Source organism: Acomys russatus, chromosome 32, assembly GCF_903995435.1.
Source record: "Acomys russatus chromosome 32, mAcoRus1.1, whole genome shotgun sequence".
NCBI classification, from domain to species: Eukaryota; Metazoa; Chordata; class Mammalia; order Rodentia; family Muridae; genus Acomys; species Acomys russatus.
The window spans coordinates 2,308,290-2,327,888 of NC_067168.1; the positions used below are offsets into that span (position 1 = coordinate 2,308,290).

The 19,599-nt window shown below is 42.7% G+C and overlaps 1 protein-coding gene across 1 annotated transcript in view; it reads right to left on the reverse strand.

The window, feature by feature from the left end:
• The window catches only part of Unc13c (unc-13 homolog C), a 426,680-nt gene that overhangs the window by 239,669 nt on the left and 167,412 nt on the right, over window positions 1–19,599 (reverse strand). Inside the window, 4 exon segments of the mRNA XM_051140226.1 lie at window positions 9,200–9,208; window positions 12,207–12,336; window positions 14,219–14,362; window positions 14,365–14,444. Of these exon segments, the coding sequence (XP_050996183.1) occupies window positions 9,200–9,208; window positions 12,207–12,336; window positions 14,219–14,362; window positions 14,365–14,444 (363 nt within the window).

The window sequence follows — 19,599 nt, forward strand, 5'->3', positions numbered from 1 at the left end:
CACATGTGTGCATACGTAGGCACACACACACACACACACACACACACACACACACGTGCGTGCCCCTATACTATTATAAACATGTGAATTCAAAACTTCCTATATTCTTATTTTAACAGATCAGAATCTAACTTCCTGCAAGTATTATAATAAAAGAAAAATAGCAATTTGATTGAATATAGATACAACTCATTTTAAAACATGCAACAAATACCATGCTCTACATGGTTAAAAAAATTGGTGACTGAGGTAACCTCATTTTCATAAAAGATATGACTTTGGGTTCTAGTCATTTCAATTATCATTTTTTTGTCGCTATATCGGGTTAGCAATTTTATATACTTTCTTTTGCATAAATGGAACTCAGAGGAGTGGCTTTCTCTGACTAATCACTGGGCACTGGCTGTACACAGGGTCCACACCATCATAGCCTTAACCTCTGAAATCTTCAGGAAAGCCAGTTCAAAGCTACCAGCCATTTGTTTATCTAAAAATGAACTTTCCTGTCAACAATGTTACTGCTGAATCACAAACAAATTTTGCCTCAAAAGTACTTAGTTTTATTTCTATAATTGAATATATAGCTAAAAGTAACACTGGAATATCTGTTTCAGTTCCTCTTTAGAATTAAGCAAGGTAGGGCTGGCCAGATGGTTCAGTGGTGAAGCATCCACTGCCAAGGCTAATGAACTGAGCTTGATCTCAGCAACCCACACAGAAGAAACTGGCCTCTGACCTCCACATGCCCACGCAACACAAAAGGGTGAAGCAAGGCATAACTAAGCAATAGCTTAACAATTTAAACCTGCTTTAAAACACTTAAAACGGCCTCTGTATCACCAAGACTAAAAAGGACAGTCTATAGTTTTTACAACCTTTTCCCAGCATATCTTTCTGCATAGTAGAGTCCTAAAGGGCAACAACTGCCCGATGCTGGCAGAGGCCTTGGCCAGCACCCGGAAGTGGAACTACGCCAGTTTCTCCCGGAATTACTGTTTTGTTTTTTTTTTCATACTGTGCCTTCAGAGTTATTCCAGGCTCTGTGGGGAGAAGTGGGAAGATGGCAGCCCAGGGCACTTCTTCATCCCTCTTTGGTACTTCAGCTAAGTCAAAATAAATTCTTCCTTCTGTACTGCTCCCCCGCTTCTTGTTCTAGACAAGATCAGTACTGGAAGTCCATCAAATATGTGGAAAAAGAAAATAACAAGCTACCGAGAAGACGTGATGGTCTTCAGGCAAAGAAAATTTTTTGGAGGTTTGAGTTAAAATTTGTCAGCTGAGCTCTCCAAAGTAACTTGTGGGTAGTGAGTGTGGAGAAGAAAGGCATGTGTTTGGGATCTGTAAGGCAGATGCCGTCAGGAGAACTGTAAACCGAAGCTGCAGCAATGAAGCAAGTTAACGAGGAAGATGTTGCTGCTGGTGAGAGACCCACATCGGGACGCTTCATTTGAAGATGACCACCCATTTTTGGATTTACTTTGTAGCCAATATTATCTAAGGAGGTCTCAGTCCCAAATGACCTCAAAAGTTCATTGAGAAAACAATACTAACACATACAGAAAACATGGCAATCTCAATGAGAATGCCCTTTATTTAGCTCGCAAGTAATTACTTTGCTTTAAGCACCTTTTGTCTAGACTTAAATACCTATTACATTGCCAATCCCTGCCAAGTGGCCTTCCAAGGCAGAAATAACAGACAAATCCTGGCACGGAGAGGGATGGAGCACTGAGTCCTACCCCTACTTGAGAAGCTATTGGCAGTTAGATATTGCTGGAAGTGGGAGAGTCCATTTTCCTTAAGCATATGGCCTCTGGTAGATCGACTGTGCTGTATTGGAAGGCCCTACACCATAGAGCTGAATGGCCCATGCTCCTCTGGCTGGAAGCTGGCATCAACCTCTGCATCATCTATTTCCCAACAAGAATGAAGCTCCAGTAGGGCAGCACTTGTTTTTCCTTCTTGACTCCATGTCTGCGCACCAGACACCGCCTCCCACAGACATGCTCACTGGATGATTTTTCTAGAGTAATGGAGCTGGTACTTGTGGAAAAAAACTACCTTGGAATCTGAATTTTGCACATGGAGGTGAGTCAGTGGATGCCCCGAGACTCACAGTCTGTCTAGGAGAGCATCAGGATGTTGAGATTCCATCTCTGCTCTCAAGTAACTCAGCACCAAGAAGTAGAGGGACGAGGCAAGCAGATGGATGCACAGTGTGGTACTTGGGTTTTAAAAACACAGTGTGCTCTCTCAGGCTGATTGAGGGTCCTCCCTAGATACCTTACATGCAGGGAAACTTGTTTTAATCTGCAAATGAGTGGCTAGTAGAACCTCATGGTTTCTGACTCTATGCACATAAAACACACAATACAAATAGTCTCCTGATCCCATCTCATGGAGTTATTCAGCATAGAAGCCCCTTTTCCTTCCTCAAGAAGGCTTCCTATAGTAAAGCCCCCATTGGCCTATGTGTATAAACTGGCAATGAGGCCATTCCAAGGTACGGGTGAGGGGAAGGATTTGTTGTAGACGTGAGGGAGAGCACAGCCAGAGGCATCTGGAGGAGTCCGAGCCAAGCAGGGAGAGACAGGAGTCAGCTGACCATGGCCAGCTGACTGGCCCTGGCCAGGAGAGAAGCAGGAGCTGAGAGGAGGGAGCTGTGGAAGCAGGAAATGAAGACACAGAGGAGCCCAAGAGAGTGTATAGCTCAAATAGCAGAGAAACTGGGGGGCGGGGCGGGGCAGAACCTATGAGCTGAAGAGCTTCAGGGGAGGGAAGAGGTGAAAAGAGCTGGGTACTTGGGATACTGAGGGAGCCTGGAGGCCAGCACGGGTTTTAGTATGCTACTTGGCACACACGTACCTATTTGTTCTTTCTGCCAGAGCTAAGGGTAGCGGGAGCCAGCTCAAAGTTCCTAAGGAAAGCTGGCTTTTGTCTAACTACCAGAATTTGGAGAAATGGAGTTTCCTTTGGTCCTGACGTTATCAATTCCCATTTTAAATTCTATCATTTACTAAGGATTTGGAGCATTTTGTTTGAATTCCATTGGATTTCATGAAGTCAGGTTAGTCCCCCAGTAGCTCACTATGGAGCTAAAAGTGGCTGTGAAGTCCTGATCCTCCTGCCTCCATATTCCAAAGACAGGATCATGGGATAAGACATCATTCCCAGCTTCATTTTCAGTTTGATGTTAAGCAGAGACCATGGTCTTCTCCATCTCCGCCTACAGAACACCATGGGACATTCTGTAGGGCTGTATTTTTTTTTCATCGTTTGCTGTTTATTAATTCTCTTTGAGTTTCCAGTTTGTTTTTTTATGAAACCCAGTCCACTTTCTACATCCCTTTCTCTCCTTACAAAACCCATAGGTTTTCATGCAAAGCCATGAAAAGTAACTCCCTGTCGATTGTCTCTACTGGTTATAGACTGGTGACAAAGGGCTCAACCTCTTCACAGGTGAGAGGCAATGCAGTAGGGAGTATCTCCTGTTTAGGGACATTCACAATGCAGCCTGTGATTAGTAAAAACAGACAACAAACAACTTAAGCTCATAAAGAGTGACTAGACTCCCTCCCTCCTCCTTTTCTTCTCTTCTTCTTTCTTCTTCTTCTTCTTCTTCTTCTTCTTCTTCTTCTTCTTCTTCTTCTTCTTCTTCTTCTCTTTCTCTCTCTCTCTCTCTCTCTCTCTCTCTCTCTCCTCTCTCTCTCTCTCTCCTCTCTCTCTCAGTCATGAGAGCATCTTCTGTGACAAACGATATGCTAATACAGACACCATCATCGCAAACTAGCTCAGACAGCTAAGGAATGCTGCCTTTCCCATGCAGCGGTGGGAGGGACTGTGTTAGCGGCCTAGGCGATAAATCAAATCTTGATTGCTTTCCACTGTCTTTTTAAAATATTGATCTGCTGTGGTATGCAGGCATCCTTATTTAATTGTAGTGTTAAATAACCATCTTGTATAGAGCACAGCTTATGTATAATTTACATCCGTCGCTGGCTGAGCAGCACATGGCTTGATGAGAGCCAGGTGCCCGTGCCCTTTGTCTGCTCCTGGAACCAAGTGTCTGGAAATTGATGTAGTTAATAAACATTTCAAAGGGCCAAGCAATCATGTCTCTGAACAGCACTGTCACAAGTTCAGGGTGCTCTTGGGGTACAGTGCCTCCAACAGTAACCCTGAGTTGAAGGGGAGGATACTGTTTACGTACATAAGTGAAGTGGTGAATGTGGGGCAGCCCGCAGGCTTTTCTGTCTGAACACTTGGTCCTGAGCTCCTGGCAACTGTTGGCAAGCGCCATTGTAGCCTTACTGGAGTATGTTCTTGAAGAGAGCCTCCAAGCTTCGAAACTCAGCCCATTTCCTGTTTGTGCTTGGCACTTAATGGTAGCCACAATAGCCCCACAGCCTGCCTTCCTGCCAGGATGAACTCTACCCCAAGCTGTAAGCTAGAGTAAAACAGTCACCCTGCAAGGTCCTTCTTGCCAGACATTTGGCTCCAGCATCAATGAGAAAAGTAAATAGAACCATTTCTCATGATTTGAAGAATTTAAGGGGTTCCTTGGACACCAGGAGGATGCTAGATCCACCAGAATGGTTCTATAAATCAGATTTATAATTTTATAGAGCAGATAATGTTTTATAAGAGGTAAAAATCTCTCCTTAAACCAGTGCTTTTATTGGCATCTAGCACAGTGTTTTGCACATGGGGGCCCCAGGTGAAGTAAGCTGGGTTTAACTGACTCCTGGGAAGGGAGGCAGAGGTGGTTTTCCAGGGAGCTGTCTAAGCGAAATGTCTAAATTACCAGCTGTTTCAGCACCAGGCTGCTCTCCTACAGCGGCACTGTGTGGTGACACTTCCCCCTCCCCTACGAAGAATTCAACACAGAATTTTTTCTCTGTTTAAGAAATTTGAAAACAAACAAACATAAAACAAACAGCAACCAAGGGGGAAAATGAGGCACGAAGGATGGAGAATCCTCTGGAAGTATTCATCAACATACACACGCCAAGCAGGGTTCTTAGCTCTCTCATTTATCATGAAGTGAACACACTGTAGGGTTATTTCTCTCTGTAACTCACAGGAGCAGTTTTTCTTCCTCTCCCTTTGAGGGAGTGGTTTATAAGTGCAAATGATATCATATGTAGCACAGAGAACAAGAAACAATCATAAAATGCTCATAAATCAATTAATCATAAAATGATCAGTCAAATGATTATCAAAGAGCCAAGATTGAGGACACCTTAACTTTATAAGATATTTTCATCTCCAAAGAACTATAATTTGCATTGTCAACTAAATCTTTGTGTGGTCTTTTGGAAGTGAGAGGTGTGTGGGAAGCCCCTCATTCTGCAGGCTTCTGCGAGGACTTCCTGAGTCCTGCCCTTCTTCGCTGCAGCATTCTCCAAAATGACCCATTCTGGAGTCTCATGCCATCTGGACATTTCTTCAAATTAAATTTAAGTTAGCATACAAAAGATGGCTCTTCACCATGGCGTTTTCACAATACTCTGTTAGATGTATATGTGCCATCCCTCTGGCTTTTCCCTGTAGCATCCCTTCTCTGCCTTCCTATTACCCATAGTCCATTGCACTCTTGTTTCTCTTTGTCCTCTTTCTACTCTTCTCCTGCGATAATCTTCTCTCCCTTTTCTGTTTCTAGTTTTATGAACTCACACACACAGACACACACACACATAATACAAAGACACATACATACATAATGTACATATACACATACACACACACATACACACACATACAGACACACACACAGACATACACACAACCATACATACACACACACATACATACACACACATACATACACACAACATAACACACACATACATACACACACACTACACACACAACATACACACACACATACATACACACACATACATACACACACATACATACACACACATACATACACACACATACACACACATACACACACATACACACACACACATACATACACACACATACACACACACACATACATACACACTACATACACACACAGACAGACACACACACATACATACACACACACATACATACACACACACATACAACACACATACAACACACACATACATACACACACATACACACACACATACACACACACACACACATACACACACATACCACACATACATACACACACATACATACACACACATCACACACATACAACACACACACACATACACACACATACATACACACACATACACACACATACACACACATACATACACACACATACATACACACACATACATACACACACATACATACACACACATACATACACACACATACATACACACACATACACACACATACATACACACATGCACATATATACATATACACATACACCCATACACTTAAAAATTAAAATTTCTCAATTTAATCTGTATAAGTGATTAAAAATTAAAATTGAAATGTCTTATCATAAAAATCTCCAGACAGCATCAAAATGTCTTTAACTGAAGGACAATTAAACTTTATAACCACACCCAAAAGGTGAACAACGACTTCATTTTCATTTTTACGAGATCTGTGTCACAGCTTGCTTCCTTCGGGTAACAGCACTTTTTAGGGCAGAGAATCCGGTTGTGGGAAAGGCACATCTGCTCATCACCACTTAGGTCTTGTACTTGGCTTCACAACAGGTAGCTGCTTTCTAGAACTGGCTCTTCCATAGCCCATCTGAACGTCAATTTTCTCATCAAAAACATGAAAGCTACGGACCTAACAACCTTTCAGGTCCTCTGCTCTCCTTCTATTTTTGCAGCTCTACAGCTCCACATGCTCTGACCCTCACTTGCCCTCACTATTCGGGTTGGAATACTTTCACATGAGACTATTGCCCCTGTGCTCTCATAATTCCCAAAATTCTGGGTGCTTGTCCCATGCTTCCTCGCTTGTCTGAGACTGACTTTATTTTTGGCCTGTGTGAACTCTGGCCACTGTCGTATCTAGACCATATATATGGTCCTGATGTTGAAAAGAATGTTTTCCCTACATACAAACACCTATCATTACTCAGCTGACTTCTTGTGGGGAATCATGTTTGTATGAATTCTTTTATTTCTCAGACTGCTACTGCCTACCTACATATCAAACTCATTAGAAGTGTTATTTTTGTCTGCCATGCTCTGCATTGGCTCTTAGACTTTTAATTTCACTCTTGCTTTTTATTTAAATTCAGGTTCTCAAGCTTTCACCCCAATCAACACCAAATAACAAGGAGATTATCCTACATAAAAAAGCCAAAAAGTCTACAAGACATATAAAACATCCTGGAGTTCAGTTAATGAACTGACCCCTGTAGGATCAAAACTCAAGTGAGCCTCATAATGACTTCAGTGTCTTGTCTTAGGAGATGGTCCCAGACACTGTTAAAAAACACAAACAAAACAAAAACAAACAAACAAACAAACAAAAACCGTAAAGTCACTTTGGCTCTCTGAACTGAAAAGACAAAGCTCAAACTCTGGGAAGAACAAGGCAGCTGGAGGTCACAGGGCACAGCACTGAGAGAGGAGCACAGAAGGAGGGCTGAGGATCTCTTCTCAGATGTCAGCTGTGTAATGACGTAATGACCTAATGACGGGGCGGAGTGGGGGGGCATGCTGAGATAACGCTCAAGGCTTGCTTAAGAACAGTGGACAGATAGATGCAACAGAGGCCAGCACCCACCCAGAGCTAGGTAAGGAGCAGCTTTCCGCTTAGCTGATGAGAAAAGCCCCAGAATACAAGCGTCCCTGAGCAGAATGCATTTAAAACCCTGGCCTGCTTAGGGAGCAGCATAGTTATCCTAAGGCCCTATTTTAATTCTGTCTAGTACATTTTAAAGCAAGATCCAAACAAATGAAAAAAAATTTTTTTTATGTAACTGATTTTTGGAACAAAGTAGAAGTGTTTACAGGATGTCCAAATATCCAGCTGCTGACTAAGTGATATTTGCAATGTTGTCCAAGACACAATACAGACGTAAAGATGTGCAAATAGAAAGCCTCCTGCAGATTGAGAAAGCTGTGCAGACGGAGCTGAGCCGGGTAAGCAGAAATTCTCAGAAATTGTGAGTCAAGGGCATCAAACATTTACTGTAGGTATTGCATAGGCACAAAAAGTTAACAGACTCTCTTCCGGTCCCAGGCACTGTGGGACATGGCCAAGTCCAAGGACCACACCACACACAACCAGTCCTGCAAATAGCACAAAAATGGCATCAAGAAACCCCAGTCATAAAGATACGAATTTCTGAAGGGGGTTGACCCCAAGTTCCTGAGGAACATGCGCGTTGCCGAGAAGCACAGCCAGAAAGGCCTGAAGCGGATGTAGGCAAACAACGCAGAGGCAATGAGTGCCGTGCAGAGGTCGTTAAGGCCCTTGTGAAGCCTAAGGCCGTTAAGCCCAAGATGCCAAAGGGCCCCAGCCGCAAACTCAGCCGGCTCGCTTTCATCGCTCATCCCAAGTTTGGGAAGCAGATTCGAAGCTGCATGGCTAAGGGTTATGGCTCTGCCAACCACAGCCTAAGGTTCAAACCAAGGCAGAGGCGCGCAGCCCCAGCTAAGGCCCAGGCTTCAGCCCAGTTTAGGCTCCTAAAGGTGCCCAGGCCCCTGTGAAGGCCCCATAGAAAAGGCTTCTGCCAATGTGAAGACAGATGGACTGGTGTGACACACCTACCCACACACATTTACAGATGACCAGTGTCCTATACTGTTTTTACAAATAAAGCTGAGACAAGATTAAAAAAGAAAGGAAGAAAGAAAGAAAGAAAAAAAGAAAAAAGTTAACAGCCTCTCAGGACCAATGAAAAAATTTCAGAATCAACATATAAAAATCAATTACTTTTCCTACACACATGACAAACCCTTTGAGGGAGAACACAGGAAAAGCATGCCACTGATTATGATTCCAAAGAAAAACAAACATAAACGTAGGAAGAAACCCAACCAAGCAGGTAAAAAGCCTCTACTGTGGAACTAGAAAAAGATGCAGACATGCATGAAAACCCCTGAAGATTCCAAGCTAATGTGTGTCTGTGGACAGGGTGAAATAATAGCGTGAAACTGGCCACACAGACACGGCAACCAATGCCATGTAATTCCATTAAAATACCAATCACGCTCTCCACAGAACTTGGGCAGATTCAGAAGTCTCATATGGAAACAAAAAGAACCTCACTAGTCAAATAATTCAGAGCAAAGAGAACAATATCCGAGTCATACATACACATGTACGTACAACATAAAATAACTCTTTTTTTTTTTTGAGACAGGTTTCTTTGTGTAGCCTTGGCTGTCCTGGACTCGCTTTGTAGACCAGGCTGGCCTCGAACTCACAGCTAGCCACCTGCCTCTGCCTCCCAAGCGCTGGGATTAAAGGCCTGCACTACCACGCCTTGCATAAAATAGATCTTAAAAAAACGAAAGCAAACATTCTGCACTGCAAAATGAAATGAAATCGCATCAAGTCAGAGCATCAAGGAGTTGAAAAAAGTTCAAGAAAACTCAGGCACTTATCAATGGAGTTTTCAAAACTGGGATGAGAAGCAGAAATTATAATTATAGAAATAACGACCAGGATTTTTCCCCATATATGATAGAAAATTCACATCTATAATCTCAAGCAGCTCAACAAATCCTAAGTACCAGAAACACAAGAAGGACACTGTACCACACAGTCATGATGCTGGACAAATGAGCAAAGAGACTAAAATATCAAAGGCAGCAGGAAGGGAGAAGGCACACGTGCCCAGCGGAAGCAAAGGCTACGGTAGACCTGCTGCAGGGAGCCATCGGAACACACACACACAGTGCAATATAGCTTGAAGATAAGTTTACAAAATGACAATCCAACCAATACACAGAAAAGAACAGGGGCACAATCCAACATATGCTTCTTCATCAAAACTCTCTGCACACAGAGGATGTAGCGAGCAATGTTTTTCCTAAACGAAGAAACAGCGGCCTCAATAAAGCCGCAGCTAGGACTTGAATTAGCAAAGCAAAAATGCTTCCTGGTAAGATAGAGAACGAGCTACTGGGTGTGTCATTCCATTTGATTTAATACTAGAACTCATCCAGGGCTATTAAGAAATGAAAATTCTATCTGGAATTGACTCTTTCATCTCTTCATTTTGTAAAGAAAATGATAAACGGATTATGATACTAATATGGAAATAATGGAGCAGTCTTAACGTAGTCAACACAACTTTGAAAAAAAGGAAAAGCATCACACGGCTAAGGCGTTCTTAATTTAAGAGTTCTTAATAAGGGTTCGGCCCATCACGCTCCATCGTCCTGAGTATAAACAGACAAACAGAAGAGAACAAAGAGTCCTGAAACACAGCCACCCACACATGCAGAGCTGAATTTCATCAAAAAGTAAGGAAGCAATTTAGCTGAGAACAAACAATGCTTTCAAAATAACAAATACTCAACTATTCATAGGTATAATGTATAGCATACTAAATCTTACTTAAATATGCACCAAGGTCTAAATGTAAAGCTCTAAAGCATGTGCAACTAAAAAAATGCCAAACTCTGTAAAAATGCCAATATGTTTGAGTAGGCACTTAATCGAAGAGGAGACACAGCATATAAGCACAGCAATGCTTACACTTCTTAGTCATTAAGAGACACGGGAACAAACCTACATAAGATGCCACAGTATACAGGCAGAATGCTAAGACTGAGAGATTTGAGACTTAGCATTAACAAGTTGGAAGTTTGGGTTAGACCTGGCGTGCCATAGGAGATAAATGTAAAATACTGCACAGCCATAAAAAGACAAGAACTAGCAATGCATTGTGAAATTCAAAACATGTCTACCAAAACAAATGAAACTCTATGGAAGAAAGGCACATACCCCATGATTCTAGCTATGGAAAATGTAGAAAATGGGAAAGCAGACTGGTTTCTAGTCAGCACAAAGAGAGGCAGGGGGAGAGACATTTGTGGGTGGTGTGACAACTCTTTTAGGAGTAAGAGGCAAGCTGGCCGTCTTGTCTGAGGTGACCATTTTACAGAAACAGGCCTATAGCAAAACTTAACTATTTCACCTACATGGAGATTCAGTCTGTCAATGATGTCTCAATCAAGGTATTTTTTAATGGTTGTCTATGTGGCTCCCACCAAGGATCTGGAGGCTTTAGCTGCGTCCTGTCTGCATGATGCTATAGCAATTTAGGTGCCTCGGTCCTGAATTCTTTGCTCTCGTTAATGGCTGGTTTCCATCTTTCTCCCTCTGCTGCCTTAACCTGCTTTATTCATTTACTTGATTCTAGTAGAATCTCAATTTGTAACTACCATTGATTTCTTGTCTTCTGTTTAAAAAGAGTTAGCGATTAGCCTGCCCGTGCCTCTGAAAAGAGACACCATCCAAACCTCTTTGCTCATTTCATACTTACACAATCCCAAATGATTCTCTAAACTAATTTTTTAATCTTTTTATCATTGGTCTATAGTCAAACAAATAACAATAGCAAAACCCCACACCTCGCTTGTTAAATACTTATGCAGATCCAAGACTGCTCATTTAGCATGTAAAGAAGATAGCACAGACTTAACTCCTTAGGGGCTTACTACCAGACAATAACTAGAAATCATTTCTCTTTTTTTCCCCACAGGAAGAGTTATAGAAAGAAAAGAATCCTGGAGAGAAAAATGATTTTTTTTTTTTTTTTTGCTGTTAGGTGCAAGATGTAAGAGTTTATAAATAAATGTCCTCATAGACAGTGAAAAGTCATAAAGTTATCATCAGCCATTTCCTCTGAGTGGTCTAGTCTAATTTCCACCACGATGGATGGGCCAGGTGGCGCCCCAAAGATTTCTTCTGCCAGTAGTCACAAATCCTCACGTGTAGTACAGTGTTTGCCTGTGGATTCCTACCTCTGAGCACTCACATCCCAAGTCACAGACTACACAGCAACCTGCCTCCTACTTCCTTCAGTTTGCCTCATCCGTACATCGTGAGGCACACACCTTCACGTGCTTTTCCAGAGTAAACAGAGCATTGCATAGCATTAAGTTTAAAATTCTAGACTCCCCTTTCAACATTTCTGTGTGAGACTGAAACCTAACGATGACTTCTTTAGTCTTCGTGAACTGCTTAAACTCAGTGCAAACAGTCTTGTCTCTGAGATAGCTTTATGGCATCTACTTACAAGTAAAAACTGCTCATCCCACACTGGATTCAAGTTTCCAAAGATGGTTTTGTTCTTCTTTTATTTTTGCCGACTGAACCGTCACTACGGGTCGCTGGACCCCGTTTTGTCTTTCGCCTGCAAGCCTTGTGCAGAAACCACTGAAATGAATCAGAAAGAAAGGCTTTAGTATGACGGTTGCTTCCAGAAACAAAGCCATTAGAGAGAATATTTTCTGTCTTTTTGCCCTGGGTCTGTAGACTCATCCTGACACCATCTTTCTCGCAGCCCACTGAACTCCATAAACACCGATGACAGAGCATGCGCACTGACCCCCACATCTCCCCTTGTGCTTCCTCCTGCTGAGCACTACCCACTGTGTGTGCCTACCACTTTCCCTTTGTCCATCTCTTGATGGACATGTAGGCTGAGTCAGTCCCTTAGCTGGTGTGACCTGTGTTGGAGTTGAGCACAGGAGTAGGGCCATTTACTTAAGATAGCGGCTTTGCCTCTGGGCATATACTCCATAGTGAAACCCCTGGAGCATGTGGCAATTCCATTTTGATATTTTACAGGACTCTCTTGTTACATAATAATGGTATTAATTTACACCCGTCTCAGCACTATGCTGGGCTCCTTTCGTCTGCAGTCCGACGCACACTAGTATTTTTTTATGTTTGGATGATAAGTATTCCAATGTGCTTGAGGAAGTAGCTCACTGTGTTTGAGATTCTACATTTCCATAATAATCAGTGATTTGAACAACTGTGGATGTTCTGTTGGCTGCCGTATAATTCTCATTTTGATCAATTTGACTCAAGTTTTTCCATTACTTATTAATAGAATTCATAACAAAATACTGCCACTTCCCACATCATGATAGGAAGGACATTGCATTTAAGTGAAAGGACCTGATACAAAATGGCGTCAGTCCTAGAATAAGAAAGATTAATACTACAACACTGTGGGCAAGAAAGCTATTAAGTCCTAGGGAAAGATAACAGGGTGTGTGTGTGTGCACGCATTGGCATGTGGCGTGTACGCATGTCGGCATGTGTGTGTGTGTGTGTGTGTTTGTGTGAGAGGAGAGAGAGAGAGAGGAGATGAGAGAGAGAGAGAGGAAGGGAGAGAGAGAGGAGAGAGGAGAGAGAGGGAGAGAGAAGAGAAGCGGGGAACATAAGAGTTTATCTTATGCTTTGGTAGGAGGAACATATTTCAAGAGAGCAATATCACACATCAAAGTGACTACAGCAAATGCCATGTGCTACATTCTTAAAACACAGAATGACTGTCGTGAGCTTTTAGAGGAAAACTCAAAGTATGTGATTTAAAAATTTACTAGTTTGGGTATGAGTATAGATCATCTTAATGCAATAAAGAAAGTATCTTTGTTCTATTGTGTAATAAAAATGAAAGTTTAAGATTGGGCTGTGTTTCCGGTATTGCATATTTTATGTATATGGCCATTTTACCCTGCATTCTGTATGTACGGCACATGTATGCAGTGCTTGTGGAGGTGAGAAAAGGCATCATATCCCTTGAGTGGTTACCCTAATATACATGTAGGTAGTGGGAACTACAGCAGGTCCTCTGAAAGAAGAATAAGTGCTCCAATGTGTATGTTAATATCATTCAAAAGGGCCAACCCACAGAGTTTTACTTTAAGAATTTAAACCATTACTGGTCTTTCCTTAAGGCTCAGGGAGACAAGGATATAATTACCAAAATGATTCTTTTTAAAGCAATACACTAACAGTGAAACTCAATGATGAGATTATTGACCCTGCTGTCAAAATTCACTAGCAGGCAACAAAAAGCTAGCTAACTTTGAAACTTTAGGATAATAATGAGTAAATAAACAGAATGCAGACTGAAATTATTCTAATTTCCTTGTATATAGTTGAGACATTGATAGGTAGATTTGTCAATATTGACAAGATTTTTAAAACTGTATTTTATTTATAATTTTTTTTATTAATGATGATTCCCAAGACACATTAAAAACCTCTTTATGGAATAACACACTTAAAAACCATATTCTACCTGTAATGGTTATTTTTGCTGACCACTTAGATGTTCCATCCAGAACACTCTGCTTGGCAGCCTTTGTGTACTGCACAAAATCCTCTTTGGAGATCTGGAACATTTCCTGAATGACTTCAAACACCTCTGGCCTGTTTCTCTCCGGATCTTCATCCTTTCTTTCATGGCTGTGAATGATGGTCTGGTCTTGTCCTCAGCACCATGCTTAGAGCTCTTCTCTGCTGCTCTGCAAATGAAAAGCAGTGCTGTTTGACCTTACAGGACGTGATGGGTTCAAAGGGAGATGCATGAGTGTCAAGATTTTTGTTTAGAGGAGCTGGGAGGACTTTTCTGTTAAACATCAGGAGACTGAGTCACCGCACCCAGAGCAATTAGTCCTTATTAGCATAATTTGTAAAGAGTAGAAGTCAATCACCCATATGACCACAAACACCAGAAAAAAGTAAGGAGTTCTATAAGTATTTGATTTGAATTAAAAAAAAAAAAACCAAAAACTTAAAAGCAACATGAAGGATGTATACCATCAGTCAGGGTGTATGTATTCAATGACTGTAAGCAAAGTTGAAAACTGGATTGGACACAAGTAGCACATTTCTCTGGGAATCAATAATCCAGAGCTCATTCAACTTATTCTCAGTGGGAGGAGCAATAATGAAATGTTGAGTTCTCTTCTACATTAAAAGAATTCCATTCTACACATTACGTAGCAAAACATAGTGCAAAATTCACCTGAAGTTCTTCTTTGCAAAAACCATTTGGACACCACTAGTTTGTGTGATGTGCACCTAGCAGGCAGCACAGGTAAAGCCCCACCAACATAGTCAAGGTATCAAATGGGCTGAATTTCACTTTCAACTCAAACCCTTTAGATTTATAGGACGCATTTGTTTGTTTAGCGATTGTCATCAGCTTCCTGGATATTCTGTGTTTTACATATGCTCCTGGCTATGGAACATTCCCCAACACCACATCAGTGGCCCTTAACTTCCCCCATCCACACAGGGTATCCTCACTGCTATGTGTAGCCTCCTGGGATGTGAGTGTGCACATGTGTGCACATGCCTGTGTCGTGGCACACATGGGCCTATCAAGAGTCTGTTCAACTCTTTTTAGCATGTGGGCCTGGGAATTGAAACTCACCCTGGCACTGTTGGTAGAAAAGCACAGTTTATCTGCTCTGCCATCTCACCCACCAGCTCTCACATCATATTTAAATGGGAAGATTAAAAAAAAAAAAAATAAAAGAATGACTCTCATGTTAAAAGCATTGTAAATACCCTACTCATCTGTTAAAGCATACCCCATAACAGCTGTGTATCTGTAAATTATGTGTCATTAAGTAATTAAGCATGTTTGCAATTTACCAGTAGCAGCTTGACTACAGAGTACCTAATACTTACTCAGTGAGATGGAGTTAGGTTAGCCTGTGTGGCTCTCCTACCTAACAGAGCTGGCTTCAAGTATTAGAATGCCCTTTAAATGTCAAGATGGGTAGAAAATACCTGCAAGATCCAAAGTGTCTGGAGAACGTTGCTTAGCGAGAGTCGCACTAAGATGTTTGGAGGGTTAGAAGCAGCATGAAGATGCTCACTTCCCACCCTCACACCCTCGTGGCCACTGGCTAGCACAGGGGCTCTACAAAGTGTCCTCCAGTCCTATGGTACCAAGTGGCCAGGACTTAGGCCTTAAAACTCAGGAGGCGAGGCGTCCAGCTGAGTGTTATTGACAGGGTAGCTGCTCACAGAGGCAACAGCTATAGGATTTAAAGCTTACATGTCAAGAGACTGCTTACCCCGAAGAACCAACCCTCTGACAACAGGCTTTAAAATCTCTCACTTCTTTTGGTGTTGTAGTTGTGTTTCTGCTTGAATATGTATGGACCAGCCAGATCTGTGAGCTGAGGTTGCCAATTTAGGGAGGGAAGGCTAACCGACACTTGAGTTTAAGGCCCTTATCTGTCATTTCCAGAGAAGATGCATAAGCTGTGAAATTCTTCTGTGTTTGCATTTTGTTTCTGAAGAGCGTTCGTTGATCAGAGTTTCAGACATGAATTCATAATTAACTCAGCGGATGAACTGTGAGGCCTTTCTATTGCTCTATTGTTCATCAAACCCACATCTTAATTTCCCAATCAGACCGTTTTTTTTTTAAAATTGCTGCAATTTGTCACAAATTTTGTCCTTTGGGCTCATTCTGTTTATTTCAAAGTAATCAGTGATAACTGCAAATAAGCATTTATGTAAGTTGTTCAAAGCACCCTGGTAGCTTCCTAAGACACTGGTGATCAAGAGTGGCTGAGATCAGAGGAGACGCACTGCTGCGAACCTCCCTGTCGCGTATGGCGTGCTGCCCAGACGCAGCCTCCCTCGCCCATCTGAAACCACTCGATGGCCAGACTGGGCAGTGCAGTCACACACAACAGAACAGGTAGAGAATTTGGCTTCGATAGAAAACAGTGTTCTCTAGTCAGTGAAAATTCAGTCTAACACAGAAGGGAACACATTCCAACAGGGAAATGTGTTCCTTCCTATGTAATTTCACAGGACTATCAACCAGAACCTCTTGTTTTCTTTATCTTTTCTAACTTATTATTTGGATGATGTAGGTCTTCATGTGAAATTCATTAGCCTTCTGTTTCACAACCTTAGTATTTTTCCAAATAAGTGGGTCTGCCTGCTTCTCTCTTTCACTGCTTCTTTCACCTCTATTTATGTATGTATTCTGCATGTTTGTATATTTATTTATATTTATGTACATATAAACCTCCAACATTCTCCTTTGTCCCCAGCCCCACTCCTTGCTTCTTTGCTCCACAGGTGTTCTAATGCCTCTGCACTCTTTAGGTCTCCTGCTGCAATCTGTTACTGCCTAGCCTCAGGACACACCTTCATTTTTCTCCTTAATGGAAAATATAGTCTTCTCCAGTCTACAATCCGCTTTCTGTCCTTAAGCACAGAAAACAAGCAGAGGGCAGGTGCCATTTGTGTCACTAGCGCCTCCATGTGATACAAGCACTGCAAACTTATAAACACTCAAAGGCTCCCTGTGTTTAACACTTAAAATGACCCACTTACCTGTGTGTCTGTCTGTCTTTCTGGCTGGTAGAGCCATGCTCTGTTGTGTATAGCCTACTAGCTGGCACACTGTTTAGAAAACAGCATGTGCCAAATAGACATAGATGCCAAACTAGATCTTGAAGGAATTAAAGGTAAAAAGCCAATCACAGTCCATTGACTGAGTCATCTGCTTTGTGCAGACTGTGCCACGGACCATAATCCTGGAGGGAGTACTTTCCTCAACGCACAATAATTAAAGTGCTGAAGAATAGAGTTATAAAGAAAAAAAAAAAAAAAAAAACACGTGGCCCTTGGCTTCAGATTTGGAATTCATAGAAAACAAAGGCTGCTGTGACTGTCACCAGAAAGCTGAGCCTGCCAGACCAGGACTAGGCTTGATCTGTACAGCACATGCCTCTCAGTCAAACCAATAGGAGGGCGTGTACCCAGCTACACACGGAAGGATCACGTGGCCATAGGTGAGAGCGCACGGAGTTAGCAATGTTTAGGTAAAGGAGACTGCCTGCGGCAAGCCCCCACCTACCAGTCCCCTAGCTAATGTGTTCTGGATGCTTGCAGTTCCCTTAATGTTGGAACTGAACCTCCTCAGCAAAGTCACAGGGCCCGATGGCGGGCGTTCAGGAGAATAGGAGGGCACTGAGAGCACAGCCCTGACGACTGATGCTTAGCGTCCTTATCAGAGAAGACCACTTAACCCTGTGGAGCACAGAAAATCAATAGCTGGCCGTGGGGTGAATATTGCAGGTTACTGGGGCGGGGCGGGGGTGTGATGCAGTGAGAAGGGAAGTTCTGCCATGCAGCATCTACCTAGTTTAGGGTAATTTGCTATAGAGTTCCAAAATGGACCAGAGCACCAGCCTTTTGCATGTGAATTTTTCTCTCCTCCCTCTACTAACCTCCCCTTCCCTTCTCTTCCCTACCAGTGCCCTACCACCTCATCTCATATCCCTTTCTCCCACTCCACTCCCACTCTGTTCCTCCCCTCCTCTTCCTCCTCTTCCTCCCCCCTCTCCTTTCTCTCTTCCTCTCTTCTTCCCTTTCTTTCAGACAGGGTCTCGTTTCATGCCGACCTTGGATTTTGCCATGCAGTGGCTCATGTTCTTGAACTTTCTCTGCATCCCAAGTGCTGGTGGGCAGGGAATGCTATGTTGGTTTTATGAAGTGCATGACACTCTACCCCGGGGCTTCCTTACTGCTGAGCAAGTGACGTGTCAATGATCCTCACTTCAACCCCAATAGTTACTTCTTCACCCTAAGTCATAGCTGCCTCCTCCATAGGCAAAGGGGAATGATGGGAATATCTCCTCGTAGGAGGGTTAGGTGAGGGCTGAACTCAAGAATAATGCAAAAATGGCCGGGCATGGTGGCACACACCTTTAGTCCTAGCACTCGGGAGGCAGAGGCAGGCGGATCGCTGTGAGTTCAAGGCCAGCTGGTCTACAAATTGAGTCTAGGACAGCCAAGGCTACACAGAGAAACCCTGTCTCAAAAAACCAAAAAGAAAAGAAAAAAAAAAAAAAAGAATAATGCAAAATGACAGCTATCCTCATCTACTACTGATTAAATGTGGGATTTAAAGAAGCCAACCAGGCAAAGATCAGAGCCATCTATGAGCATATTTCATCCTAACAAGGAATTACAGGACTTTGCGCTCACACCATCATTACTGTGAAGCATCCATTAACAGGGTCACGCCCAGTACCTGCCAAAGGCTGCTGTCTCCAAAGCTACTAGCCAGCTGGGGTCAATACAGTGCTTAAAGATGAAAGACATTAAAGTTCAAAGAATCTGGGGGTTTTAGTTAGCATGCTAACTTGCTTCTAGATACCCAAAAACCCTTACAAGTGCTTGAGGTTATCAGACCTGGTGGTGGCGGGTTAGCATCTAGGGAGAACACACAGATGGATGTCAGGGTTGAGGCATCTGAGTGCTGCTTTTGCTGTCTAGCAGTTTGTAGCATAGAAACGTGCCTCTCCCTGTGACATCATGTGGGTGGTCCTCTTTGGATGCCTGTTTTCTTTCCGGGAATCATGTAGGTGGGCACAGAGTTGACGTCTCCCCACCCTCCCCATTAGTGGCTTTACATCTGAGATAACCCCAGCCCTCCTGCTTTCATATGCCTTCAGTCTCTCCATGGAACAGACCTGCGACTCCCCCAGAGGCCACCTCCTCCTTGGAGACTTGAAGCTGATAATCCACAGTTCTTGAAAACAAAGGCCCTATAACTGGAGGCACTGTGGTGCGGTGTGATGAAGAATCTCTCCCACCTCTGTAGGTGGCTCTGTGATAAAAATGAGGGCATGT